The sequence below is a fragment of the Scleropages formosus genome, chromosome 12, assembly GCF_900964775.1.
Source record: "Scleropages formosus chromosome 12, fSclFor1.1, whole genome shotgun sequence".
Lineage (NCBI taxonomy): Eukaryota > Metazoa > Chordata > Actinopteri > Osteoglossiformes > Osteoglossidae > Scleropages > Scleropages formosus.
In genome coordinates this window covers 13348139-13375949 of record NC_041817.1, presented here as the reverse complement: position 1 = coordinate 13375949, position 27811 = coordinate 13348139, and the positions used below count along the sequence as shown (strand labels likewise).

General features: G+C 41.2%; 1 protein-coding gene across 1 annotated transcript; it reads left to right on the top strand.

Moving 5' to 3' along the window:
* The first annotated feature begins 8356 nt into the window (after positions 1–8356).
* Positions 8357–26523, top strand: LOC108938660 (prostaglandin F2 receptor negative regulator-like). The gene is made up of 9 exons (XM_018759476.2): positions 8357–8625; positions 10818–11183; positions 11370–11780; positions 12611–12994; positions 14875–15297; positions 18021–18416; positions 19709–19816; positions 23689–23991; positions 24151–26523. The coding sequence occupies exons 1-9, from the start codon at positions 8586–8588 to the stop codon at positions 24312–24314; spliced, it is 2595 nt and encodes an 864-aa protein (XP_018614992.1). The 5' UTR covers positions 8357–8585; the 3' UTR covers positions 24315–26523.
* The last annotated feature ends 1288 nt before the right edge of the window (positions 26524–27811 follow it).

The window sequence follows — 27811 nt, the reverse complement described above, 5'->3', positions numbered from 1 at the left end:
CCACCTCACGGCGCCAGGTCGTGCGAGAAAACGTAGGTTCGATCCCCACGCAGTTTGCGTGTTCTGCCCATGGCTGTGTGGGATTCCTCTGGATGTTGTGCTCCCACAGTCCAATGTCATGCAGTTCAGGGGAATTAGTGACTCTAAATTGCTCTGTGTGTGTGTGTGTGTGTGTGTGTGTGTGTGTGTGACTACCCTGCGATAGACTGGAATCTCATCCAGTGTGCACCCCCCCCCCCCCCCCCAACCTTGTGCCTAAGCTCCTGGGATAGGCTCTGATTTGCCACAATCCTGCTCAGGACAAGTGGTTATTAAAGATGGAGGGATGGCGTTAGCCAAATGATGTATGATAAATTGGTGAAAAAAAACAATAATGTTTTTAGTAGTTTACTGTGTTTTACATTATGATACATGTTAGCACTTTTTTTAGTGCTCATCTATTCTGGATCTAGTTTGGCAAGGTTTATATTGCAGCTGTAAATTACCAAGATTTGACTGAGATTTTTCAAACACCCCCTCACACACACACACCAACTGGCCAATTATTCCTTAATCTAGCAATGGAACAAGTTCAACGCTCATTTTCAATAAGCGCTTGATCTTTTTTGAATGTGGAAGTTTATTTATGCCTGGATTGTTTTCTAGCTGATCTGAAGAAACCTCTGTAGAAGCACAAGCATCAGGTGAAACTCCAGAGTTGGTGTTCAAGCTCGAGTTTAAGTTCATGTTTTATTTATCCTTATATATATATAGGGGGAGCAGTGGCGCAGTGGGTTTGGCCAGGGCCTGCTCTCTGGGGTTCGAGCCCTGCTTGGGGTGCCTTGCGATGGAGTAGTGTCCTGTCCTGGGTGTGTCCCCTCCCCCTCCAGCCTTGTGCCCTGTGTTGCCAGGTTAGGCTAGGCTCGCCACAACCCCCAGTTGGGACCAGTGATTTCAGGCAATGTGTGTGTGTGTGTGTGTGTGTGTGTGTGTATGTATATATACATAGAAAATCTCCAGGCACACAGTCAGATTAATTGGCAAAGTGGTTCATGTATTTCAAGGGGTAAATTGTGATGGATCTCTCCTTTAAACTGCATCTGTCTTTCCATTTTTTTTTTTTTTTACATGAAACATCAAGTACACATCAAACTCTGCGTTTCGGATCTCAAAAAATTTCCAACTAAACAAGATGTACATATCAGACATATCACACAGCCTGGTAGGATTCCCATTCTTAAAACAAAAACTCCAATGTAAATGTATTAGTAAACTTGTAATAGTTCAATTTTTGCATGAATCTTGAGTATAATAGTAATAACCTGTGGTGTTTCACAACACTTTCAGTCCTCGAGAGTCTCAGTCCTAAAGCAATAAGGTAATAACAGTCATAAATGGTTTTATTTTTCGAGTACATATTTTGGGCAGCAGCTGGACACAAAGTGGGTCTTCATCTATTTGCATGTGATGGGATGACAAAATGCTGTGACCCAGTTTTTGAAATAGCCTAGAAAAGATGATTTTTTGGTCAGTTTTCTTCTCAGTTAATACAAAGACTTCTAACATAAAATGTATGAGTACTATTTTAGTGTGCAACTCTTTTCCACTGTAATGAGGCCTGAAACACCCATGTGCTGTTCCTTGAGCTCTTGCCGGTGCTTCATTTACATAAAATCTATACTGATTCCACAGGGTGCTACAAAACCCTTACCGCCTAAAGAATGCAATAAACTTTCGCAGCACACAGACATTGACCGATAGCAGAAGAACACTGTCTTCGCTTTTTCCGGCTTTAGATATTTCATAACAAGATATCCATTTTGCCGGGCTGTCAAAGGCGGCGTTTGTTCAAGCAACATTTCGGGAAAGAAGCATCAGAGCAAAGCTCCAGCCCCACACACCTATGAGTCATGCTCACTCATGTAAACACTCACTGACCTGTACGCCCCATGTGCACTGTTTTCCGCAGACTGACCACCTCCCCTCCTTCACCTCTGTGTGTGCCATGGGTCAAAAATGAGTGGGGGAGTTCGAGACCCTCCCTCGATAGCGGGTGAGAGCCCCCCAGCGGACTCCAAATGGAAAGCAGAGCAAACATCTTCCCAAATGCACAACCAGCCTAATGCTTCTAGCTCCTGAAATATTGCGTATTAAAAAAAATCACATCTCCCTTTAACTCATTTCTACCATGTTTTCTCTTTTCTCCAGTTTTTTTCACTAAATACTTGTATGAGTAGGAAATCAAGAATTATGCTTTCAGAATTTACAGCCATTGGCACCATAGGGCATCTGAGATGAAAGGAGATGTGCAGAAAGCAAAGAGAGAATGAGAAGACAATAGTGGCCCAAAGTGTGTTTAGAGGAAAACTACACACGATTGTCAAGAAAGTCTATCAATGATCTATATTTCAGTTGCTATTAATTTTAAACTATCCACATTATCTGGTACATTCCGCTTCTCGTGGGGGCAGGTTTAGATGTTTTCTTCAAGTATGTTGCAAGCGGTTTCTTCTTTCTTCACTGTTTTCTTGAAAACATAAATGTCTGGTTGTTTGCCTTTTTTTACACACTTTACTTCACATTTTATAACTTCCTTGATGACAATGATAATGCTAAATTTATATCAACAGAATCATTGTGTACATTGAGAAAGAGAGGGTGAAGGTGTGCTGATTAGAGAATAAATTATCATTATATCATTATTAGAACAGGAATCAGGTGATAAAAATCCATTTTTATTCAACTTAGTGCATATAGACAGTACATATTTTAACTAGATTAAGGGAGCACAAAAGTAAGAATGATGACTTAACAATGACATCCTCAGTTGTCTGCTTATTTTTATATTGAAATATTATTTCAGCCTTGACACAAGCACTGTTTCCAGAGTCTGTCCTCCATCTGGGACATCTACCCTTCAAGCATGTGACAAATAGAAAGAATATCATGTCCTATTTCATTTCTTTGCTGAAGATGAATGGAGTTTTGTGTTTTGTAATCATGATTTTGGAGAATAAAATACTTAGGAGTTTAGCTACACATCTCTAAAAAACTAATCTGCAGAATACTGAACAATTACTGACATGGATAATGAAAAAGTGATGTACATTATCATACAAATAAAGTCATGGTAGTGATGGCACCACTGAAATTTGGCAAATATGTATGACACATAGAAGATGCAGGAATATTCTGTGATTTCAGGACTGAAAAAGAAGGAGAATCTGCATCTAGGTGACAATTTAGTTAGGCTTTTTTGTCTGAATAATGACAATTATTTTCTTTAGCCATATTAAATTTGAAACCCTATACCGTGGGTGTCATTGTCAAGATATTTTAATTTTCCATACTGATAAGTAAGATGTTGAGCACCTTCTTCGATAAATGGTGTTTAAGCCTCAACTTGCTTCTGTCTGAAATTTCCTGAACATTGAATCAATCACTGGAGACTGCAGAGCAAAAAAAAAAAAATGACAGCATATGTAATGTAATAAACATAATGCAATTGAAAGGGTGATGAGCCAGTAGCTGCAAATTATCTGGAAGCATTGTAACTGCCAGACGGAAAAGGATCAAGATGGTAGAATGGTGTTAAAGGAACTTTTGTGCATGATTACCATCTTTTCTGTAAAGTGTGATATACATACAGACATGCGTGAAACAAGTCGCACAAGGCACGTGGCCTGGTTGGCTTTCTGGCGCGGTGTTCATGGCAAAAAAAGAGAATATTTCTCTATTCTGAATTTGTTGGGCCATTTGTTGGGATGAAGTGCAATTTAGGTAGGAACAGGGATGGAAAAAAGGCAGAAAATACCAACAACACAAGAGAGTGTGAAAATCATAGCGAAAAAGAAGAAGAATTTGCTCGGGGTGGGACCTGGGACTGCTCATCGAGTGCAGCCGCCTCAGCACTATGGTTCCACCGCTCACTATTTTTCAAAGAGAGCAGCTCCTTCCTGTTTAATTATATTTTTCAGTTTTTACACTAGCTATTAAATGTCAGTTGATGTAGAAGAAGCAGTTTCTTACTGTCCACCCTCACTCCATTTGAACCATTTTTTCTGCTTCTAAAACAATGTTATTCAGTGTCATTGACATGTTACTTCCAGCATTACCATCAATTACCATACAGCAGGTACAGCAGGTGGCGCTATTGTTGCATTTTCAGCTCTTTAACCTGCTATTTGAAGTAGAAATTCTTTAATATAAATGATCTTTGTTTGTTGTTTTGTCTAAGGCACCATTTCTAATATTGTGTATATGTGTAATGTTTGTAGAGTCTAATGAAGACCCTACAAATGGATACTATCATAGTACATAGAGTGCGGTATGCAGTGTCACGACCCACGTTTCCGCGTCATGTTTGAGCAGGAAAATGGGTTTCTTGTAAATAGTTGAATTATGGGTAAAATGTGAATTAGTTGTCAACCGCCATGGGGACTCACAGGGAATACAAGGGGCTGAGTGTCTGTTAGGCAGCATTAGAAAAGAAAGCATGAGAAATTCTAAGTAGGCCTTGCAGGTGTAGTTATTGTGCAGGTCATTGAAGAAAAGGGTTTATTGGACCAAGAAAATTTTTTTACTTGTATTTGCATTGTTTATTGCAGTGCTTATATGTTCCTTTTCAGCCCATCCTAAGCTTTTCTAATCTACATTTCAGAACTCATACAGTGTAGGGAATTCCAAGATGCATCCAAACCACAGTATGGGAACACATACTCCAGAGATGCACGTTGTATTTGGCTGGAGACTTTGAGACAGCGTTACATTAACAAGGTCTTCGCAGGACATCGGCAGGCACTCTTTGTACAGTTACAGACCGACATCTTTGCCGCTGATGTTGTGTTCCTCCACTGCAGCTCCTGTGAAATCTTCCATATCAGAAGAGCACAAATGTGAACCAGTATACTTTTAGAAGCCGATTCACGTCGGGTACACCGCTGAGGTATCTCCAGACAAAATCTTTCTCAGTCAGACAGCACACCCATCCAGGAAGGCAACTTATTCTGTAGAAAGTGTCTGAGTGGAATATTCTCTTCGGCTTCCTCAGGTAAGACCATGTTTTCCAGATTACTACATCAGGTCTTTTTTTCTATGTCCTATATTACTATATATGTATCTTATGTGCAGCTGCCACAATCCCATTTTCTAAACTATTTACACTTATGGTTGAAGTCAGTAAGTTCTTTTTTTTTTTTGTAACTTTTTTCCCAGAAAGAAAATGAAAACATTTTTAGTTTGCTGGTGATATCTGCAGTCTAAGCTTCCAAACTGCTCAGTACCTTCACTTGGCCATGTATTGTTTTCAATGATATATGTGAATTATAGAAGCTGTTTGTTTGCGTTTGAACTGAAACAACTAGAAGCTGAAGACAAAACAACAATTTATTTCTTCAGATGTGTTCATAGCAATCGCTCTGGACAGTGTGCCTCGAGTTGGTTTCTTTTTCTGCTTCCTTCTTTCACTCTTTTAACCTTTATGGAAGCACACTGCAGTAAAAAGTGGATATTCCTTGTCATCCTTTGGGTGAGACGTGGTGAAATCTGCTGACGTGTTAAAATTGACATGGGGAAGGAAAATAATGGCAATGTTGGTTTTCTAGATCAAAGCCATCATTTAAGCTACCAGCTTTGATCAAGTTCAGTTTTGGATAGTTTAGAAGTATCCATGAAACATTGTTCAACTATACAAAAACTTCCAGTTAAATCTTGTAACGTGAGTCAAAGTGCAGCTAGAATGCAGCACCTACATCCAGGACCTTCAAAAGTTGATATGGGCCTTGGCCATTTCATGTTGTGAGGCCCCCCATTGTTTGGGAAAAGAGGTAAAAAAAAAAAATAAAATTGAAGGAATGGCATGTAAAAAAAAAAAAAAAAATTGCTGACTATACGACCATTAAGCACTCTGGCCTGACTATTTTGGAAATACAGGCAGTCCCCAGATTACAAACGAGTTCTGTGTCCTCAGTTTGTCTTTAAGTTAGATTTAGACGTAAGTCAGAACAGCTAGGCATGGCGGGTATATAACGTCAGTTTGTCAAATTTTTGTCTTTGAATATGGTATATCGTGTACCTTTTTTTTTTAATAAAAAAACATTAAAGAAGCACTTCCCAATACACTGATGTCTTTAATATAACAATACAGTAATAATAATGTGGGGGCACGGTGGTGCTCTCTAACGTGTCTGGGGTTCAAGTCTCACTTGGGGTGCTTTGCGATGGACTGGTATCCCGTCCTGGGTGTGTCCCCTCCCCCTCCAGCCTTACGCCCTGTGTTGCCGGATTAGGCTCCAGTTCACCGTGACCCCACTTGGGACAAGCGGTTTCAGTCAGTGTATTTGTGTGTGTGTGTGTGTGTGTGTGTGTGTGTGTGTGTGTGTAATAATAATAATAATAATACAATCTAATGATCATGATGATGATAATAATAATAATAATAATAAAGGTAAGTAGAGTATTTCTAATAAAGAGAGACATAGAAAGAGATAATAATAAATGCTACTACTGCCATGACGAGCAGAGTACACTGAGGAGGCTGGACCCAAGTGCAGGATCATTTATTCAGAATTAAAGGACTAGACGTGTTCTTGTGGTTGGGGACAGGCAAATGGTCGGTCGATTGGCGAACTAACAGAGGCGAGGATCCGAAATCGTGGTCAAGAGACAAGGTAGGCGGTCGTTACCAAAGAGACATGGAACGGGACTGGGAAACGATAAGGGACAGGACTTGGGAGAGTAAAGCGAGGGAAGTTTGAGAATGCAGATGCATGAGGGATGTCTTGAGTGAGATTCTGCAACTGGGAAGAGGTTGAGAAGTGACAACTATGGCATTTATAATAGAGAGTGAGTGTGTGTGCGTGTACGAGTGCTAAACATTGAAGAAACTTCAATGTTCGCTTCTCCATGTTTGTTGGTGTTTTACCTTTTTCCGATCACTTTATCATTTCCACTTTAGTTTCAATGGTGTTTATTTTCCTTTTCGTGGATGCATCACCATCACTTGCATCACGTTTATGTTTTGGTGCCATGGTTAGGAGAGTAAAAACAAAAAAAATTAAAGCCAAATACAGTAACACACGAGTCAGTGTTAACAGCAACGTGGTCTGACTAAAAAGAAGGAAGTCTTTGTCCTCTCTCGGGTCCACGCTCCCACAAGCCGACAAACACGTAATGTTTTGATGCGCATCGCAAAGTAGCGCCCGTTTGTTATTACGAATCATTCCATGTAAGTTGAATTTTGAATATAATAGGCTAAATTATGAAGTTTTCGTTTGATTGTAACTGACAAAAAAAATTAACTTCCAGTCAGTAAAGGGAGCGGTTCGTAACTACAGGTTGTACGTAAGTTGGATGTTCGTAACCCGGGAACTTCCTGTAATACCATATATAATGCACCCTTGGATGAGCTAAGGGCCAGGCTAAACAATATAATATTATTATGAACAATAACAGAGTAATATAACACTAATAGTTGTAATAAAACAAACATTGCTGAGTACAGAAGGAAATTATTACGCGCAAAAAAAAAAAAGGGACCATAAGTGAAAAATATGGACGTGAGGGATATGAATATCACTCGCTGCAGTCCTTCACAAGCAGAAGTTCACTGAAATGTATTTGGGTGGAATCTGCTTGATGTAGCGGAAGGTAAGATCTTCCCCAGCTAGTGCGTTGTTCTACTGGCACATCCATCATTTTGGTGCTTGCCACCCTTAGCCCTACTTATGGGAGTCTAAAATTAGAACAGTTTTCCCTGGGACCCACGTGACATAAGGTATGCTTGACCTTTTCCTTTAGCAGTGGTACAGTAGTAGCTGTCATATAACAGTGCGCTTTGCTCTCTCCTCAAGGCATTCAAAATCACACTGCCAGCAGCACTTGGACAGACACGTTACTCGATGTCCGAAAAGACCCGCAGAGGGAGACAACAGGAAATGTTAAGTTTTTTTTTTTTTTTTTTTTTTTTTAAATAAAGTGTTATGTTTCGGTTTGTATTACACATTTGCCTCTTTTATTATAAGATGTTTTAAATCATTTTAGGATGGCTCGACAATGTTGTTTCTCAATCAGCACACGGCGGTAAAGGTTAACGGACGAGAAGGAAGGTAAACGTGTTCATGGAGGCACCGCTGTGATTTTCAGCAAATTCCACCTCCGAGCGTGACTTCCACAGAGGTCATGTGAGGCCGGACCGCGAGCGCCCTCACGAGCAGCCCGTCACACAGGGCGAAATTGTGTCAATAAAACCCGGTTCCGCTGATGGCCTGTTGCTGCACTGTGCGATCTCCCTCCCCCCCTATTATGTGTGTATGTATGATGAATGAGCCAGTTACGCGGCTCCGTCCCAACTACTCCTGTTAGACTCACTTCCGGGCACGAGAGCAAAGGTGTCGATCGATCCCACGCGCTTTCTCTGTGTGCGTGCGCGCGCGCGCGCGGGTATAAATTGCTTCAGCGCCGAAGCACGTGTATTTAATGTTCAGGTGAAAGCGCGGCGGTGGTCGTGAAGCCGCTGAGGACGAGGGTTGCGGGTCCGAAGAGGTTTCAGCTGTGGTGACAAAGAAAGAGAGAGCGAGAGAGGAGTCCGCAGTCGGAGCGACGTGATCATGGACTGCGCGATCTTCGCGCTCTTGCTCGTGTCCCTGGGTACGTTTTATTTTCCATTAATACAACGGCGCACTTCACTTCAGTCTGTGTCTGGCATTTTCGCTCTTTAACTAAGTTTTGTCCTTGGTCACTCGGTCGTTTCTGTTTTTTGTCATGGTGCTGTTGATTCGGCGGGAAGCTAGCTGTCCGAGTAAATTCTTCTGTGCAGCCGTTTTTGAAATAGAAGTGACTTTAAAAGAGCAGTTAATTTCTAATTTACTGTTACTGTAAATGTTTTCGTCAGGCTTGTCGGGCGGAAAGAACAAACATGATGATAATTAAAGAGACTAACTTAAGAACGAAAAAAGACGTTTGGTAACGCTGCACGTTCAAGTGTTGTGTTATTGAAAGCGATAATGACTTTTTAATCGTTCTCATGTAAAAAGTACTCGTGGGCTGATGGGTGGGTTCGGGAAGAATGAATTGAAATTAGTCTAAGTGCTCGAGGACAAGAGGAAGAACGTGTAGCTGCTCTTCCACACGCGCAGGAACTGCCGCATGCGCAGTGTGAGCGCCGAGCCTGTGGCAAGGAAGCAGCGTACAGTAACAGTGCTGGGAACTGTTGAGACTTGAACGGGTTTCTGGGTGTGGACACGCACAAAAAACGCACACTTTCTCTTTCCCACCCCCCCGGAAAACGAAAGGCGTTAAGAGCAGAAAGGAGGGAGGTGGGAGCTCAGTATTTAATGGAGACACAGTGGCCATGTCAGTCAGAATGAGGGATCAGCTGTGTTTTCTGCCTTCAGTTATAATGCAATTAAACAGCTCATCTGCTGGTAGTCTAGTGATTAGAGCTGATGCCTTTGCACCCAAATGTTGCAGGTTTGAATCCCACCTCCAGTTGTAGTATCCTTGAGCAAGGTACTTATCCTAAATTGCGCCAGTAAAATTACCCAGCTGTATAAGGGGTAAATAACTGTCGGTACCTTAACATCGTCAGTTGCTGTGGAGAGAAGTGTCAGCTAAACGAATAAATGTAAAATAATGACGTGTGTCTATTGTTGCCTTTTCTGGTGTCTCTCTCCTTCCCGTTTCCGAAAACTGACGGTGGCGCGACCCAAGCTTCCTTCAGAATTTGTGGCTCCCACCTGTACCTGTACAGTCCATTTACATGTGGTGCTTGCGGATGAGGACCGCGTGCCGCTGTTGAGGCGGAACAGTGAAAATCCGCTCGTGTGAAAGTATTCAGAGAGCATTGCATTGTTTGTTTTACTTGAGCAGGATTTGTGTGCTCTGTCTATTCAGGAGCTGAGTGACGCTCGGTGGTGTTTGCATATTGAATCTTAATGTGACTAAAACACCCAAGAGGAGATAGGTCTACAGGACTTTGACACTTTTCAGGAATGGTCATGATGGTGTCTGTGATGATTTGCACTGGAACCCCACTTCTCAGACTGATACACTGAAAAGGAATGAAATTGTCCCATCTGTCTGAGGTTCAAGCCCTTAATTTGAAATGAAAGAGTCCTACAGAAACTGGATTTCCAGGGTGAAAGTGCAAATGCCTGCTGAAATTTTCCCTTTCTTGACATGTGTTATTTCACTTCTTTGACTGGAGAAGTTTTTATACATGACAGGATGCTAAATACATTTTTTTTTTTAAAATTTACCCGATGCTTTAGTCTAAGGCTACTTATGGTTATTTACCCATTTATGGAGCTGGGAGGTTTTTATCAATGCAGAGTATCTTGATCAAGGGTATTAAAGCAGGAAATGGGATATGAATCAGTAATCTTTTAGATTGTAAGGTGTGACTCTAACCTTGATGCAGCCTGTTGCTTTTCCTAGTACCGCTTTACTCTGGTACAAGATCCATCATCCCTCTCCCCATATAATCTCATTAATACCATCTGTCTGCCTGTATATGTTGCATTGCATGATTGAGGTGCTCTGTTCAGGTGAAGTATCCAGCATCTAGGTGTTTCCTGTGAGTTACATGTTCTTGATCCCACAGTTGTATGTCCATCACCTCAGTTCCTCACCTTCTGTGCTGCTTTAGTCATTGTAGCCATCGTAGTGCATTTACTGTGAAATTACATTTATAGGCAATACATTTAGCAAAAACACAGTTTCAGATACATAAATGTTAATAAACAGAGGTTGAAGGTCTTCAAATAAAGGTGAAATAAGCTGGTGAAAGTTGCTGTCAGTGTGATGACGGATGTGTTGTACTGTGTGTACAATTCTTGCAGCGTTTTCTCAAGCCAGAGTGGTGACGGTTCCTGCTGGCCCGCTCATCCGTGTGGAGGGGCAGACAGTGTCAATTCGCTGTGACGTTTCCGACTACGAGGGCCCCAGAGAGCAGGACTTCGAATGGAAGTTGCTTCAGAATGGCAATAGTTTGGGACTCGTCTCCACTTTTGACAGCAGTTTCCCCCACTCATCCTTTAAGGACCGTGTGAACAGCGGTGCACTGACAATTGTCCGGCTTGGTGACAGTGAAGTGGAGCTCAGGCTTAAGGGAGTGACCGCTGCAGATAATGGCATTTACCAATGCAGCACACCAAGCACAGACAGCAGTGTGGTGGGCAACTACGATGCTGAAGTTGAGCTGAAAGGTGAGTCCACTTTGTGTGTGTGTGTGTGTGTGTGTGTGTGTGTGTGTGTGTGTGTGTGTGTGTGTGTGTGTGAGAGATACAAGACAGTGAAACGGGTGGTACGCAGAAACCAATGTTGTAGCAGCGAATGTGTGTTTTGAATCATTGCTCATAAATGGCTTGCTTTTGTCTTTTGAATTTTTCCAGTGATTGAGAACAGACTAAAGGTAGTGCCAGTGGCAGCCCCAGGAGTGGTTCTAGAGGGAAACCCACTGGAACTCCTGTGTAACGCCACTAGGGACCCAGTAACCTCTACATACTTGTCAGTGACTTGGTCCATCAGGAAAGGATCACTATCCCCTCAGGAAATCTTGACTTTTGGTCCAGATGGTCAGGTAACAGCTGATGCTGGTTCCGCTCTGCGCTATGCTAATAAAGGCCTTCAACTGGACATGCGTAGGAGTGGCACTTATGGTCTAATATTGACTGAGGTTCTGCCCAGTGACCAGGGCACATACACATGTACAGCCAGAGAGTGGGCACTGGATGGAGGGCGCGTCTGGCAAAAAATCTTGGAAACGACCGTGGTGCTCGGTGATGTCAAAGTCGTGCCCATTGGTAAGTTGCTCTGGATGCGGTGCTCTTTCTTTGGGGTCATTAGTTTGTCATGTAGTTATGACTATAGTGGTGCTTCATTCTGAATGGGGAGCATGTGTTTTGGCAGGATTTTATTTTAACATAAATAGTAAAAGGTATGGAAGATGTTGGATGTTTGAATTCTAATGAAAATACTCTGCTGAGTATGACCAGTCAGTGCTTTATTTTGCTAATGGTTTGAAGTTGGAGATGAGGAAATTCCTACATTGTGCTTAGATTGTGTTTTTGTGTCAAATGTAATTATGCAATATTACAGAAATCTGAAGAAAAATAAAGCAGAAGTTTACACTTTATCATTTGTCATTTGAGCAGGTTAACAAAATTTTTATAACATTTGAGTATTTTATATTTCCTTGTTCCCCCCAAATGCATTTTTGAAATGCACTGAAGCAGTGCTGATTTACTAAGGCTTTTTTGCGACACAAGTTTTTGCCTGTAAAAATCCTTTCATATTTTCAGTTCTCATGTCATGCTCCCAGTAGACAAATGAAAGCAGACTTTTAAAATTAATGGTCTTCACTGTAGACGGAGATGGCCTGAATGAGACCCGCACAAGATTTTTATTGGTAGTTGAAGCAAACAGTTGTGTGTTTTGTTGCATAAGCAATTAACACACCAATAGTCCTGTACACCCAGGTTAAGTGTTTGCGAGGGGCCCAGACAAATTTTTATTTATTTATTTTTTTTTTTAAAGACTCCTCCTTTAAGCCTTATGTTAACGTAAGTGTATCTTGCATTCACGTGGTCAGTCTCTTAATTATCGGTGCAGTAATCTTTTTCATTCTTTTTAGGTCAGAACCTCAAGGTGTCTGTGGAGAACAAAACTACTGTTGATGTAGGCAGCACTGTCCCCCTGACCTGTACGGTTTCCGCTGATAACCTCCGTTCCCTTGCCCTGGAGATCACATGGTTGGTCAGCCCTACCGCTGGGGGTAGTTCCAACGCCACACTGGCCCAAATGAGCCATGATGGCTTGGTGGTAAACGCATCAGACCTTACTGGGCTCAGCCAGGTCAGTTTAGGTGTGTTCAGATTGCTTCTACACAACGTGGACCAGTCCAGTTCCGGATTGTACTCCTGCCGAGTGAGAGCCTGGGTTCGGCAGAGCAGTGGAGTATGGTACCAGGCAGCGGAAAAAACATCAGAACCAGCTAAGGTTGAAGTGACCCTGATAGGTGAGTCAAGTCAGAGGTACTCCACCTTGCGCAACCTGGGCATTTAGAAGCACTTACCTCGGTTTACTGCTGCAGTAGACTCTGTCTGCCATCAATAGAAATTAATTGGCAAGAACGTTTAGTGTGTATGTTGAGTGGTAAAACCGTAGCATCTGCAGCTCATCACTTAAAACTGCCATTTGTGAGGTTTTGTGTCCTTCAGGTGGGGACAGAGGGGACTTGGTGAGCATAGGACTTGTGCCCATTTGTGGGAGGTAAATGGCCAAATGGGGGACACCAGGGTTCAAATGTTTGAAGGCTTTTGTTATGAGGGAAAACTGGGTTGTTGTCAGATTGAGACTGGAAAAGCTGAATAGAGCAGCAAACACATCACGGAGAAAATTGCTAGGAAGCTGGTTAGCATAGACTACAGATTTTTAAATACTGTGTACAATATTCTGTATTTTCTTTTAAAGTCCCCCTCTTCTCCCCCCACCCTGTGCCTGGCACAGGGTTGAATTATTTTAATCCATTAACTACAGCATTTGTGAAAGCTGTGAAAGTATATCTGTGTGAACTCTTGGTTTTATTTCTCTCCCCCCCTCTGTGTGGCAGTAAGCTTCTAATTCAGGATATGGGTATTTCAGGCTTGGTTTAAGCAAGTCTTATATTTTTTTTACTACCTTGCATTACCCTAGATATGAAATGGGGGGGGGGTAAAATGACAGTGAACCATCAGTAGTTATTTTGATGTCGTTTAGTGCAGCCATGAGGAAAAATGCTGTATTAGACCAATTTTTTATTTTTTTCACCCCTTACTTAAGTCTTAGCATTCAGTTGACGATACAAATGTCCTGAGAAGCACTTGATCTTTCACATTTGTGTAAATGAAGGATGTTCCCACTTGCCTGTACATGGCTTGGTTGTATGTGTTCTGCTGTGTTATGGATTAATATAGTTTTAATTTTCTATGATTCACATAGTGACTCATTAAGCTGGTCTTCTGTACATAGCAGAACCAATGGTTCAGTAATGTTTTGGTCTGGATCAGAGAGATCATGGCAGGTATGTTTATGAAATTACTTTTGAATTGCTCTAGCTGTGTACATGGGGACATTGGTCTTGGAATATGGAAACATGAGAGAACACTGTCTGCCTAAGAAGGATTTTATATACTTTAGCAATGATATGTCTGTGCAAGCAAATGTCACAGCGAAGGCTCCCAGTGTCTGGCTACCTGCGCTATTACAGATTCACCCCAAGGGTTAACATCTCGCAAGAAGGCATGTGTCAAAGCCGTGTCACTTTCTTTTCTGCTGTTTATTACTTGGGTTATGCATATTTGCATATTAGCCATGGATACAATCAGTTTATCAGCAACCCTGATGCCATTACCTGTGAAGCTGCTTTTGTTCTGTTGATTCTTTGGAGAATCTTGCAGAGTGTTTTGAATTTTTAGAAACTCACCAACTGTCTAACGCTGTCGTTTTCAAAAGTGATGACCAATTTTCCGGTTGTTGTGTTATGCTGATATTACATGTTCCATCCAATTTCTATAAATTTTGAGTTGGGGTGGATTACTTTTATTTGTGTTTGGGCTATATTTTAGATTTTTAAAAGACCGGTTCTTCAAATCTAGAAGCGACTCAAGTGGTTTCCCTTGACTACAGAAATGTTGCTATAACCATATCCTTTTATAAAAGGATTACAGTTGATAGTGTTCCCTCCCCCCTCTGTGTTTTCTTTGAAATTCAGAAGTACTCCATGTACCTTGTTTACTCTGAGCTGTATATTGATGAGGGAGAGTGTTTGCCAGATGTGTAAATCTAAAGTCACAAACACTTATAAATAAAAGGATTATTTGGTACAAAGACAATGAATGAGCATTTTCTTTCCTACAGCCCCAGAATTTGCAGTGAACTTGGGTGACCTTGTGGTTCCACAATTCTCTGGGAATCCTATGGAGTTGGAATGCCGTGTGGTGAATATATCACACCTGAAGGAGGGCCGTTTAGGTGTGTCGTGGATGTACACCAAGGTTACTCCAGCTGACCTGCCCACCAGTACACAGGTTATTGGCACGCTGGACCAGCATGGGGATCTGATGCCAGGCAGCGCATACCAGCAACGTATAGAGAAGGGACTCATCGTCTTGTCTAAAGTGAAACCTGATGCCTTCAAGTTGCGTTTCCTCCAAATGAGGGATACTGATATGGGTTCCTACTCCTGCAACGTCTCTACCTGGACCCACACTCAGGATGGTGCCTGGCTGAAGGCAAAGGAGGTCCACTCCAGTGATAGAACCATTCGCTGGACTCCCAAAAGTAAGTACCTTGCTTCTCATTTGTCAACTTGCAGTGTCTTTCAGATAATTTATGAAGCAATGTTTTATACTGATTATTGCAACATTTGTTACTGAAGGAACTTGTGGGTTTTTTTTTTTTTTTTTTTTTTAAGTAGCATCCCTCTTGGCCCTTGACTGCAGGAATATATGGAATTAATCAGTTCATAAAAATAGTACAGATACTGAAATTTCAGAGAACAGAAGCCTGTTTGCCATTATTTAAAATATGGCAGGGGGTGATTCCAACCCATCCAAAAACCCCAAACTTTTCCAAATGACACTTACGCCTACATAACCATCAACCCACGATACCCAATATAAAACAGACATTTACATCCTTATTGGTTGGTCCTGGATAATTCCCACTTTTATTCTTAAGTGATCAGTTGTCCGTAGGATGCGCAATAAACCAAATGTCAATTGAGCATGTCGTTTATCCTGAACAACTTTCTAAAACTTTGCAGAGCTACTTGAATGTGCAGATGTGCTCAAGCATCAGTTAGTATATATGGCTGATATGCACCAATGAGAAGTGTATGAAATTCTATAGTTACACCATGTTCATAAAGCAACACTGACATTCCTAACGCACCAACAGATGGAAAGATATGCGTGTAGACATGCCAGTTACAGTACACTTCTATGGTTTTGCTTCACTGGTGCAGCAATTTATTTTTGTTTTGACATTCTTCAGGTAAGTTATACTCAGTTATGTTCCATAATTTGAAAATTGGGTATCAAAAGCAAAGAGCCATTATACCAAAATTTTGCATTAAGAGCTTGTAAATTGAGGGATGCCTGTCATTTTGATGTATTTCAGTCCAGTTCTGTAAATGCTAAACTTGCTGCTGCTGTTTCTCTGGTCTCTACTTGACCACCTTGAGAAATAAGCCAGATACCTGCTCATTCCCATACCATATGCCATTTCTCCTTTTTCCTCAGTGTCATCACAGGTACAGATAGGTATGCCGTTTTCTTCTGTGTGCTTAAACTCATTGAATTTCATCTATCACTGTGAGGTGATATGAATGTCTCCCTTGACCGAGATGATGCTCTTTTGGCTGCAAGGTGTTCAAAGTATCACAAATAATACTTCTGTCATATGGTGTGTGGTGGGGTGGGTTCCCCCCCCATAACTTGCTTTGTCTTTTGTGTCCTAGATGGCTTATTGTAGATTGACTTGGTACAAATAGTTTATGTAAAGATTAATATACACCAAACAAGTAAAAGCTGTGCTTATTTGTTAATTGTAATTTTTTTCAGTACAGCATTGTTCAGGTCTTTTGGGTTTTTCCCCAGGTCTCACCTGTTGACAGTTTGTTTCACTTCCCATTTCTTATTCAAATAGTTTCACTCGCTGAGTATTTTCATTGAATGGACCAGTAAGATAAGATACTATAATCCTACACAGAAGTTCACAAGTAGAGCATCTAAAACTGTTAAAGTGAATTTTCACATTCATTATAAAGCCATTCAGCTGGGTGTACTAACAGATGGAAGTGTGACATTTAGCTGCCTTATAATGCATTTCTTGGAATCTTTTTACAGTTTTAGTGCTGGCAAATTGAGTTTTTCTGTGGGGTTTGTGTATGTTTGGTTTTTGCTACCATGCTGTGGATAAGATGGGGAAAGTGCATGCCAACTCTGAGTATGTGTTCAGTCCTTAATATGCAGAATGGAAATATAAACTAAGCATAGATAATTGTGCTGAAATCTAAGAACAGTTGAGCCAGTGTTCAGGAATGAAGGCATTCCTCAAATTGTCAAACTCTGGAAGCTGTCATGAGGCATTTATACAGTCAGTTGTGGGTTTACCATTAGTATTGAATTTTTTTATATTTTCACAAGGTGCATGTTTTTTTATCATGTAGATTTGTCACAATATGAATGAAATCGAGGACATTATAATATGCTCCTAAACAGAACTCTTTTGGTATGGATATTAAAACTGAACCGCAAAGGTGTCAAAAGGTCTAAGAATGATGTAAAACCTTAATGGAAGAAAAATAAACCAATTTAAAAAAAATAATTTATTCCTCCTTGGCATCATCTTATACAAATAGTAATAAAATAGTCAACAACTGCTCCTTGACTAATAAAAACTGCAGTAAATGACACTTCTCTCCAAAGTCGCTTGGTGGTAAGCTAGTTACAAATTATTTACCCATTTATACAACTGGGTAAGTACCTTGTTCAAGAGTACTAACAGCTGAAGGTGGGATTTGAACCTGCAACCTTTAGATCCAGTGGCAATAGCTCTAACCACTATACTACCAGCTCTCACTGTAATCCTTCTGCTGAAGTCTTATAGGGATGTTTAAGAAATTGTACACCTCCCCTCCCTGCCTTCCAGGGATATCAAACATTGGAAAAAGGCCTTGTGTGGCTGTTTCTGCCCTTTTTAATTTTTGTCCATTCCCCTCCCTCATCCTTTCAGGAAACTTCTATGTTTTTGCAAACTTTGTTGGTACTGACTGGGATTTAAAGTCTCCTGGATGAGACTTTAAACCCCAGTCAGTTGACCCCAGCCACGGAAACTAACATGTATTGAAATGTTAGTACTGTTAGGACTCGTTTATTGAATATCGAGTCTGTATGAAGTCTCGTCTAAAAGGTTTTCTGTCTGCGTGACCTGAATTTGGGCACACTTGCATACGTTGTACTGGTGAGTCCTCTCCCTTATCTGACTCCTGTTTCCAACAGACCCGACCCTTAGCGTGAATGCCAAGTCTGTGAGGGTCGCCGATTCCTCTGGCTCCACATTTGAGATGAGCTGCCAAGTGACAGGAGAGAACCTACAGGAGCCAGGATACTCCATACTGATCCGAAAGGAAACTGCTTCTGGGGAAATAACCAAGCAAATTGTCTCTCTGAGCCAAGACTCGGTGCTGAAGCTGGAGAGACAGGACGAACCCGATGGCGTGATGCTGGACAAAACAGGACCAGGGCAGTTCCGTTTCAGGCTGTATGGAGCACAGATCTCTGACAACGGTCTTTACTTCTGTGACGCAACTGCTTGGACCCGTGATGCTGGGAACAGCTGGGTCAAAGCTGTGAGCGCAGAGTCGAACAGAATTCCTGTGGCCTTCACTGTTTCAGGTAGCCTGTCACATTTCTCCCAACAGTTACTGAATTTCTCTAACCCCCCACTAGAGTGATTTGTGTTTGCATACGATTGCTTTCAATTTTCAGGGGGGGAAAAAAGAATTTTATATCCTGTATTGTTATCAGTGGGTGGAGCGGTGATTGTAATGTTATCTGATATCTGAGAAAGTCAGACAATAAATAACTTTGGAAATGGGGCCTTCATGACATGTTCCCAAGCCTTTCCTAAATGAAACATTTACTGAATGCTTTAAGAAGCAATACCTGGGTTGTCAAAAAAATCTAGTGTCCTTCATAGCTATTAAAAGGATTATACGTGTCTTGTGAATTTCTTAGCAGAAGTTTACTTTGCATCAATAATATTAGGCAGGAAATGAGCTGACATGTCCGCCCAGCTCTCCTGCAGTTCCCATAGATGTAGAACACTTTGTGGGTTGCTTTGCTTTAGCTCTCCTGTGCTATAACTCTCCTGTTTGTCCCATACAAGTGTAGTTGAGGTCTATGCGAACCTTTAGTTGCTACTGTTGTTTCACTGTGTTTACTTGGATCATTTTGTTCTTCTTGCTGTCTCTGAGGGCATCCTATAGCCCTCTAGACTCTGCAGGTGACCTAAGCCCTTTGTTTGAGGAGGTTCTTCCTGTCAGGACTCGGAGGCTCTTTTTTTTTTTTTTTTTTTTTTTTTTTTTTTTTTTTTTTTTTTTTTTGTGTGTGTATACTAAGTTCATCACTCACATAATGCATCCACTGAATAAGTTCTGGCCTGTTGTGGGGTGGATTCACTATATGACTGAGACAAGCACTATTACAGTACAAGTTTCTGCATAAAGAACAAAAAATGAGGATGTGATCTGCAAGAAGCTCAACAGAAACAAAGCAAGAGTCACTTGAAGAAAAGGGATCCTTTGTTCCTTTTCACTCTGACTCGCTGCCCTTTAACTGCTCTCCAGTGAGGCCATGTGTTACCATGACTGGGTTAATAGTCAAGGGTTTAACAGGTTCATGATTCTGATCTGGGTAAATCTAGCCTTAAAATCCTGTCCTGCTGTCCTTTATCTTAGAATGTGAAACTGTGCTGTCAAATGTGTGAACGTTGACAATTATCTGCCATTCAATAATGAACAGTACATGTCACCCTACTGATTGCTTTGCAGCTGTTTTCTCATTTTATTATAAATGAAGATGGGGAAGAGCAGCAGTACATAGATAATCTGTGGATCAGATCTTGTATGGCCCATGCAAGGAAGATGCTTTGACCTTTTCATTTCTTTGTGTCCTGTTCTTTTCAGGTCCATCTTTCAACATTTCTGTTCGTTTGGATTCAACACCTATCTACCGTGGAGAAACGGCCACAGTGGAGTGTGTTTTAACTGCCCAAGGCGTGTCTTCCAGTTTGGGTAGGTGTTTTCAATGACTATTCTTGCAGAAATGCACTTCCTAAGTGCTTCTACTGGAATGCAGTTTCCTTGACCATTAGTTTTCTGTAACACCTTGTGCTTTTAGTCTTTACATGTTATAACTGACAAAATGGGAAAATGACTGGACTAAAATGGAACTATTTAGTTCCTCATCTAGCAAGGCAACCTGTTGGGATTAGTAAAGACATAATTGGTGTGGGTACGTTTGCATAATGTAAATTGTAGCACTTTTGCTCCAAATGTAGCTGCTTCCTTTGAAATTGCACTTCCAAAATTAACGGGGGGGAGAGGAACGTATTATTTATCAATGCAGCTCTAAGGATATAAACGCAGCCGTGGTATAAGCAGAATCACAGTATAACACACTGTCTGGAAAAAAAATAAATCCATGTATATGTGCTGTCGGGTTGAATTCAACTCTTGGCAACTGCTTGCATGTTTTGCAAGATCAGGGAGAGTACAGAAGTCGTTTGTCGTTGCCTTTACTTTTATAAACCCGCATGCAGAATGAGCCAGATTCGAACCTCTGTAGAAGCATGCTCCCCAGGCACTGTGAGCTACCAGTGTTACGATATTAAGCTGGAGCTCTGTGTGCAAAATTTTACATGCTGCTTCAAAGAAACACATGTATTGCAGCAGTACGAGGCCTTTCATTCTTATTTGCTCACCTCTGACATGTTTCCCACTGGTCTGAAGACTGCTCAGTGTTTAGCTGGTACCTAGTGTCCAAGGCTACATAGCATATGACAGGTACACCTGATAAAACTTCCTGTAAGTGTTCACCCAATTATGCAATAGATCAGTGTAATGCACTGCTTCCATAAATACACTGAGTAATTTGCAGTCACCAGTTCACCTGAAACATTTTTGACCTGTGTGAGGAAACGGAGCTGGAGGAAACCCCTGCAGATATGGAAACCCCTCATAGACTAAGCTGGATTCGAACCCATATCTCAACATGTGGCCCAGGAGCTGTGAGGTGCCAGTGCTTCTCACATTGAGAGACAGTAAATCCAACTTAAGGGCAGCGTAGTTTTGCAACTGCTGTTTATAAATAGCTCGATTGAGGAGTATTGCTATAAATGTAGTGTAATCACACTGACTTGTTTTGGCTGAACTGGGCCTGTTGACAAAATAACCTTTACTGCCACATGTGACACACAGAGTGGCTTAATACGTAACATACTTAACTGCTAGGGTGTGACCATTAAAACTGACAAATTTTACAATAGTTTCACTTTATATGTGGAAATCTTTGAGAATGAACTTCTCCTTCAATAAAGTACTCTTGGAAGGGTAGGTGGGGCAAGGGCCCTGAAGATGGGCCAAAGAGGGAGAGGAAACATGAAGAGCAGCCACAGCAGCCTCTGTAATACTTCTGCAGTATTCCTGTCACGCTGGCGTTTTGACCAGACTTGTCTGAGAAGACGGTAACAATGCAGTCAGCTCTTTCGTGGTTTCCGAGGAGTGAGGTTTTGTGTACCATGCTTTTCTTTTGTAGTTTTCCACACCACCAGCCCATAGAAGTGTTGCAACATCACTTCCTCTGAAGGATCATCCAGTTAATGTTTCTGTAATGATTCAAATCCAGAACAACATGATGTATTAAGGTGTGTTTATTGGAACGGAGCATCTTAGGGAAAGGTGAACTACACTATATGTTCAAATTAATGAAAATTAAAGGCCGAAACTAGTTTAATGATTTCACTTAAATGTTTTTGCAGGATTGCTTTTATTGCTTACAAGACACCTTTAGAAGTCATTTAAAATTTGATTACCAGTTTCCCCCTTTTTGGGGGGGGGGGAGCATGTTTTCTTTTTATAAGTCAATGTCCAGTTTTGTTTAGCAAGAATCGAGGGGATGTTTTAAATCCCAACTTGCTGGATGTCTAATTTTTTTAATCATTTTGCCGTTTTCTTTTTTTTTCCCCTCCCTTTTTAAATTAGCATGATTGGAAACCACACCACGAAACTGCATGGGACCTAGTTTTAGTGTTCTAAAATCTCTATCTTTTTTCTGAAGACCTGAAATTGGCTGAATATACATAGTGTCTATGGATCTGTATTTCAAAAGAAGGAATTGGGCATGGCTAAGCAATAATGTAACTTCAGTATATGGTACAAATTAGAATTCCAGCTGCAGAATTCTGAATATTTCTGACCTGTTTTATTCAGAGGCGTGGATACATTTTTGTTCAATTAAAGAATCAATACATTTGTAAAAAGGTGCCCCTAGTGTGCATTAGATATTAGGCAATTGTTTTGTTTTAAAATTGAGTGTAGGCAGCACTCTTGTACTGGTAATTTTGGTCTTCCTCATACAGGGTAGGACAATGCGAGACCTTAGGATTGCTCAAGACGAGAACTATGTAAACTCACTGGCAGGAGACTTGTGCAATCGTAGCGAAACTTTTTTTTTTTTTTTTTTTTTTTTCCCCCCCCCTAATTTTTTAATCCCAATTTCCATGTAGAAGAACGTTCCAGTGGTCTTCAACAGAATACTTTGCTGTAATTTTGTCTTCTCAATAATGGTCTCTAATGCTCGACTGGCTTGCTTTGTTTCTAAACCCCCAAAGACTGAAAAACGGTGTCTGTTTACATCACAAGGTGAAGATTCTTTTGGGGTCTAGTTAACCCAGTTAAAACTTAAACTTTGTTTAGTCTTTAATGTAATGTCAAACAAGGTTTTCTGTTTTCACATGAGGAAGATGTCCAGACTTCTTCCTGTAATGTTGCTCTTTGGTTTAACTTGGTATGCTGTGTTTTGCGCACCTAAAAAGCTTTTTTTGACTACATTATTGCATCTTTTGGTTCTTCTTTCAGCGAAACTGTGTGTTCTATTAAATGTCACAATTCTCTAAACAATACTAGATATTTGAGCACACAGTCTTACTGAAAACTAGTTTTGATTTAAAGGAGGATTTAATATTACAAATGTGGTGTGTAGGGGTTAAATACTTCCAAGCAATGCTGTGTGTGAATGTCTCTCTGTATATAAAAGAACATTAAAAAGCTAAAATATGTTGGATTGAACAGTGGCAGGTAAATAAGCAGATATATAAAAAAAAATATATATTTTTTTTTTAAATACCTTCCCCCAACCCATTATGGTCAGATGTTCTCGTTAACCCTGGTTCATGGTATGGTACAGTGTGGTTTATTAGAAGGGGGGGCAGCATGCTGCAGCTTCAGAGAAACTGGTCACATTGACATATTTTATGTCACAAAATGTTATAACTCTACACACTGAGCTGGGGAGCAGGAACAAAACAGGATAAAAGTGAATAACACTGCAGGCAGAAAATGTAATTTCACAACCACTAACTCTCCTGGGATCAGAGTCTGAACAGGGATTTAGAATTGGTGTGGAGTTATTGCCATCAGTATGAAAAGATGATATAAACGATTGAAGATGTCTGTGAAATCTAAGAATAGTGTTGAGTGAATGGAGAAAACATGTACATTAAAATTCCCTATAAGGGCAATATCTAAGGGTAGGGTTTAGGCAGTGATAAATGACTTGATGTTTTTAACATCCAGTTTGTCATGGAGGATGATGGTTGTTCAGGGGGATGTTTGTTAAAGCACACAGAGTACAGCAGCTTTGTGAAAAATGATGTTGGCACAGCTGACCAACCGCTGAACAAGGATTGACAGTCATTTAGTTTTAGTAAGCTCTGTACTGGCTTTCAGCAACCTTTTACAATGGCGAACTGTAAATTCTGGCAGTAGAATTTCACTTATGGTGCACTGCCCACTCTTATTTTTGCTGCAGTAATACTGCAGCCCTGTATTCACCTGTGCAGGCCTTGCTGGCGCACTCAGTCCTCTGTGGCTCCCTGTTTCCCCAGGTGCCGTGTCCTATGACGTGCAGTGGTTCCTTACTCCTCTCCATGGATTTGACAGCTCTTTCCTATTGGCTAGCATCAACAGGTGGGGTGTGGTTAACAGGAACCCCCATAATGGCAGTAGCACGTGTAGCCTTGAGCGCGTGGATGCCGGGACCTTTAGGCTCAGTATCCACCAGGCCAGTAATACAGATGCAGGGGATTATTATTGCAAGGCCACACCTTGGGTGCAGTCCTCTACTGGTACCTGGACCAAAGGCCTTGACATCATCTCTGACAAGATCTTGCTTGCAATCAAATTTTCAGGTGAGTATCTTTTAAATTCTGTAAGGGACCATTGTGAATACTGTAACATTCTTTACTTTTAATTTTTAGAAACCATACAGGTAGAAGAATGGTCAGATGTGCAGTGTTTGATTTAGAGCCTGGTCTTTTGCTGGGTAGTAATGATGTCTGTGTTTTCAGCGGAGGACTCCCTGAAGCTACCATTGCTGTCTGGGATTGGTGCCTCTCTGGCTGTGGGGCTTTTCGCCATACTCACAGGGTACATCTTTGCTTGGTGTTGCTACCGAAGCAGCTCCCAAGACGTTCGGTCCCGCAACAGGCTGATGGACATAGAGATGGACTGAGACCAAGGGTCCTGGCCTAGGAAATGGTCTGGCACCTCCTCATGACCAACACTGTGACATCTGCCTGAGTTCCTACTTGCTTACCAGCAACTACAGTTTTGGTTCCAGGGACTGATGGATGGACTATGTTCCTTCTGCCTAGTTACAGAAACTCTTTACAAGGAACAGTTTATACTTCAATGATAAGACCACTCTAATGAAGTTTTTCTGCTGATAATTGTATTGCACTGAACTCAGGAAAACATTACCAGCAGGGGAAAAAAAAAACATTTGCCTTAATGCTGGTCTACAACACAATGGGTTATTTGCTTTCCTGTGCCAAAAAGAATTGCTGAACGTCTCAATAGAGCCATACGGAGAGGAGTGATGATTGAGGTTGTTCACTATGCATGTTTGTTCATCCCCGTCGTTCTAGTAGATTCTTAACCCTTCTGCACCATTTCACTCAAGGGTTATTTCTGACAACAGAAGGACGAACCACGAGTGCGCTGTTACTTATCCTGGGCATGTTAGGCAGTACCTCAAGTCTGTGAGGTTCTTCGTGTTGTCTGTAGGCTCTGTTTTCATTTGTGTCAGTGTGCAGATTAAGAACTATGAACTTCTTTAAGGTGTTCACACATCTGGTGCTAACTAACATGCTAACCAAATGGCTGCCTGGCTGCTGTGCGACACACTACCTTGAGCTTTTTTTTTTTTAAATCTACAGCGTAACTTGACGTGCCTTTCCTGTCAGGAATCGAAACAAAAGGAAGAGCTATGGAGATCTTTAAGGGCTGTTTACAGATGTCAGAACTGTGTGTGCCTCCCTTACACTAGCGCTTTCACACAATAGTTTGCAGTCCAGATATTTGCTGGGGACTCTCTCTCACACTGCCAGCACAAGTGAACAAAACATCCCTTGTAAGGAGAGCAGTTGTTCATGGCACATCATTGCAGATGAGTGCTAGGACCCATCTGGGGAGTTTGGTCATGTGACTTGCAAGTCGGAGCACGACCCCTGTGGCGGATCATCACCACATTGGTTAGGAAGGAAGGAAGCAGTCCGAGCTGAAGGTGTGCTTCGCCCTGCAGACGCACACACCAAAGTGTTGTCCTTTTAGCTCTGCTCTTTTTATTTTTGATGTGTATATTTTGTGAGTTTGCACAAGTGTTTTGAATGGTAGTTTTAGAAAATTTTTTTTTTGTAATATTCCAACAGATTATTTTAGTCATGTTTAGCTCAACTTAATTTTCAGAATCTTGGAATTTTAAATAAATTTAAAAAAAAAAAAAAAACACTTTTAAAGAACTGTCCTCCGTTTCTTGCATATCTGTTGGTTATGTGCTGCTCAGTGTTGTCAGTAGCTTTCCCCCCCATTTTTGGGATGTGTTGGATGCGTGTGCGCGCACACCTTTTTCTTTCAAGAAATGGCATAATGGGACTAGGTGTTCACTTCAGGTTCTGGAGGGCCACAGTTCCTGTATAACTTTTCAATGTACCAGATCACTCAAGCACTTTATTGGTTTAATACATATGATTTGTTCAGTTTAATTTTGGTCTTATTGACTGTTCAGAGAGCTAAAATGCATTCAGAAAGCCTGTGGTGTTAAGTGTTACTGGGCCAGCTTTGTGCACTATAATTTCTTGCATGTTCCTTCTATACATGTCTTGCATCTGGTTGGCTTCCATCTTCCAGCCTGCATCAACTAGCAGTGATACTTTAACTGATTTACTTTGCCCATGTATGGCAAAAAAGGGTGCATCTATTGGCACTAACAGAGCTCAGGAGTGCTGTTAGCCCTTCTGCACTGTCGTAGAGTTGATGTACCCTGGAAGATTCCTACATTCCTGAGGTCTTTGCTTTCACTTGCAGTGGTTTGTTCAAGTTGCTGTTATCTCTTTATTCTCCATGGGGGGCCTGTCTCTTATTTCTATCACATGACTGCCACTTCTAACAAAGCCCCGAGCAGCAGCTCTGAACCTTCTTTGAACCACAAGGTCAGCGACATTGTCCTGCACGACATACGTGCAGTGCTGGGTTTAAACGTGCTGCGTGGATTAAGGGCTCCCTTCCCATGTATTGAAAGCGTGCACTCTATGCCAGAGTTAAAACTTGCTCCACACCCCTATGACTTGCATCTACATGTTTGCTGATCTGAGTTGCAGATGTAGAAATGTTGAACCTTTAACTTCAGAGTCATAGTTGGTAAACCTTAATTTTTTTTTTTTTTTTTTTTAATAGAAAAACATTAATAAAATATTTTAACTATGGATGTGTGATGCATAAAGTAGAGATTTTTCTCTCTCTCTCTTCTCCCCCCCCCCCCCCAGGTTTAAAAACTGCTGGGTCATCTTGATGAGGAATTTTTTTGTTTTTGAGGAGTGATGCATTTACAGATAAAATCTTCCTGGTGTTTCTGTATCTTGAACCTGTGTTAAGTGTGGTGTTTTTAAAGAAGGGGGGGGTGCATGATTTTTGGTGATAAGTGCACAGTTGGAGGAATTTAAGGAAATTGTAAGGTAGGTATGATGGTTGATGAACATCCTTTGTATGTACAGCAAAGTGAATTGATGTAACAACTCCAAACAGACTTCAGATTTGTTACCCCCTGTTCCTCAGTGCTTCAGTAATATAAGAAGCACAGGTATGCTATAATTTTAATTCCACTGGTATATTTGAAGCAAATGTTAAAGTTTGAGAGAGTATGTGAACCTCTTAGCCTGGAATGTAACAGGGAGCTGCCAATGCTGCGTTCTCACCATGACAACCCTGTAAACAGTCAGCCTGCTGTAGCAGGAGTGCAAAAGTGCAAGCAGAGTGTCACTCCCGCTTGGGGCCCCTCCACTGTGTTGAAAGCTGGCCAGAAGATGTCAGACCCTTTTATGGGTCTGTTCTCCAAGACCTGGCCTCTCAGATATGGTCTGGTACTGCTTTCAGGCTTTGTAGACATTAGAGTTCAATACACAAGAACAGTGATTATACCCACCAGTACATTTCAATACACAATGTACTATCAGCACAATATGGCACAAACATTACCACACAAGACAAATGGGAAAAGGTGTTCAGAAAGGTAATTTTACTAACAACACTATAACTCGCATTTAATTCTGCAGTTCTGAGTCATTGGTTGAACATTGCCGGACTTAACCTGCATGGGCAGAGATTAACAGAATGTGACTCAGCCTTTGCCAAATATTTGTACCATATCATATCCTGTGTGAGCTGCCATTTAGGTGTCCCCAACATACCAGAGAAATAATTTAAATACTAATAGGCTGGGTAATATTCTTTGTACTTGTATCTGGTAAACTTTTGCTTTTAAGTAAAACTTGTTTTATTTTTTTTGTATAATTGTGCACATTGACCAGCAGAGGGCATACTGTACAGCAATAAAATATCTGGGTGTCCTGCATTGGGTTCTGTGATTTAGCATACTGTGTAGTAACATTGTGCTCTATACAATTCTAGTGATGGAGCATATGAGCACACGGGTGAGCTACACACGATGTTCTT

What these genes read in the sequence shown, in the direction of transcription:
- LOC108938660 (XM_018759476.2), top strand. Translation starts at nt 8,586, where the DNA reads ATGGACTGCGCGATCTTCGCGCTCTTGCTCGTGTCCCTGG. An exon ending in TGCTGAAGTTGAGCTGAAAG is followed by an intron (nt 11,184 to 11,369) that starts GTGAGTCCACTT and finishes GAATTTTTCCAG; the next exon opens with TGATTGAGAACAGACTAAAG. An exon ending in GGTTGAAGTGACCCTGATAG is followed by an intron (nt 12,995 to 14,874) that starts GTGAGTCAAGTC and finishes TCTTTCCTACAG; the next exon opens with CCCCAGAATTTGCAGTGAAC.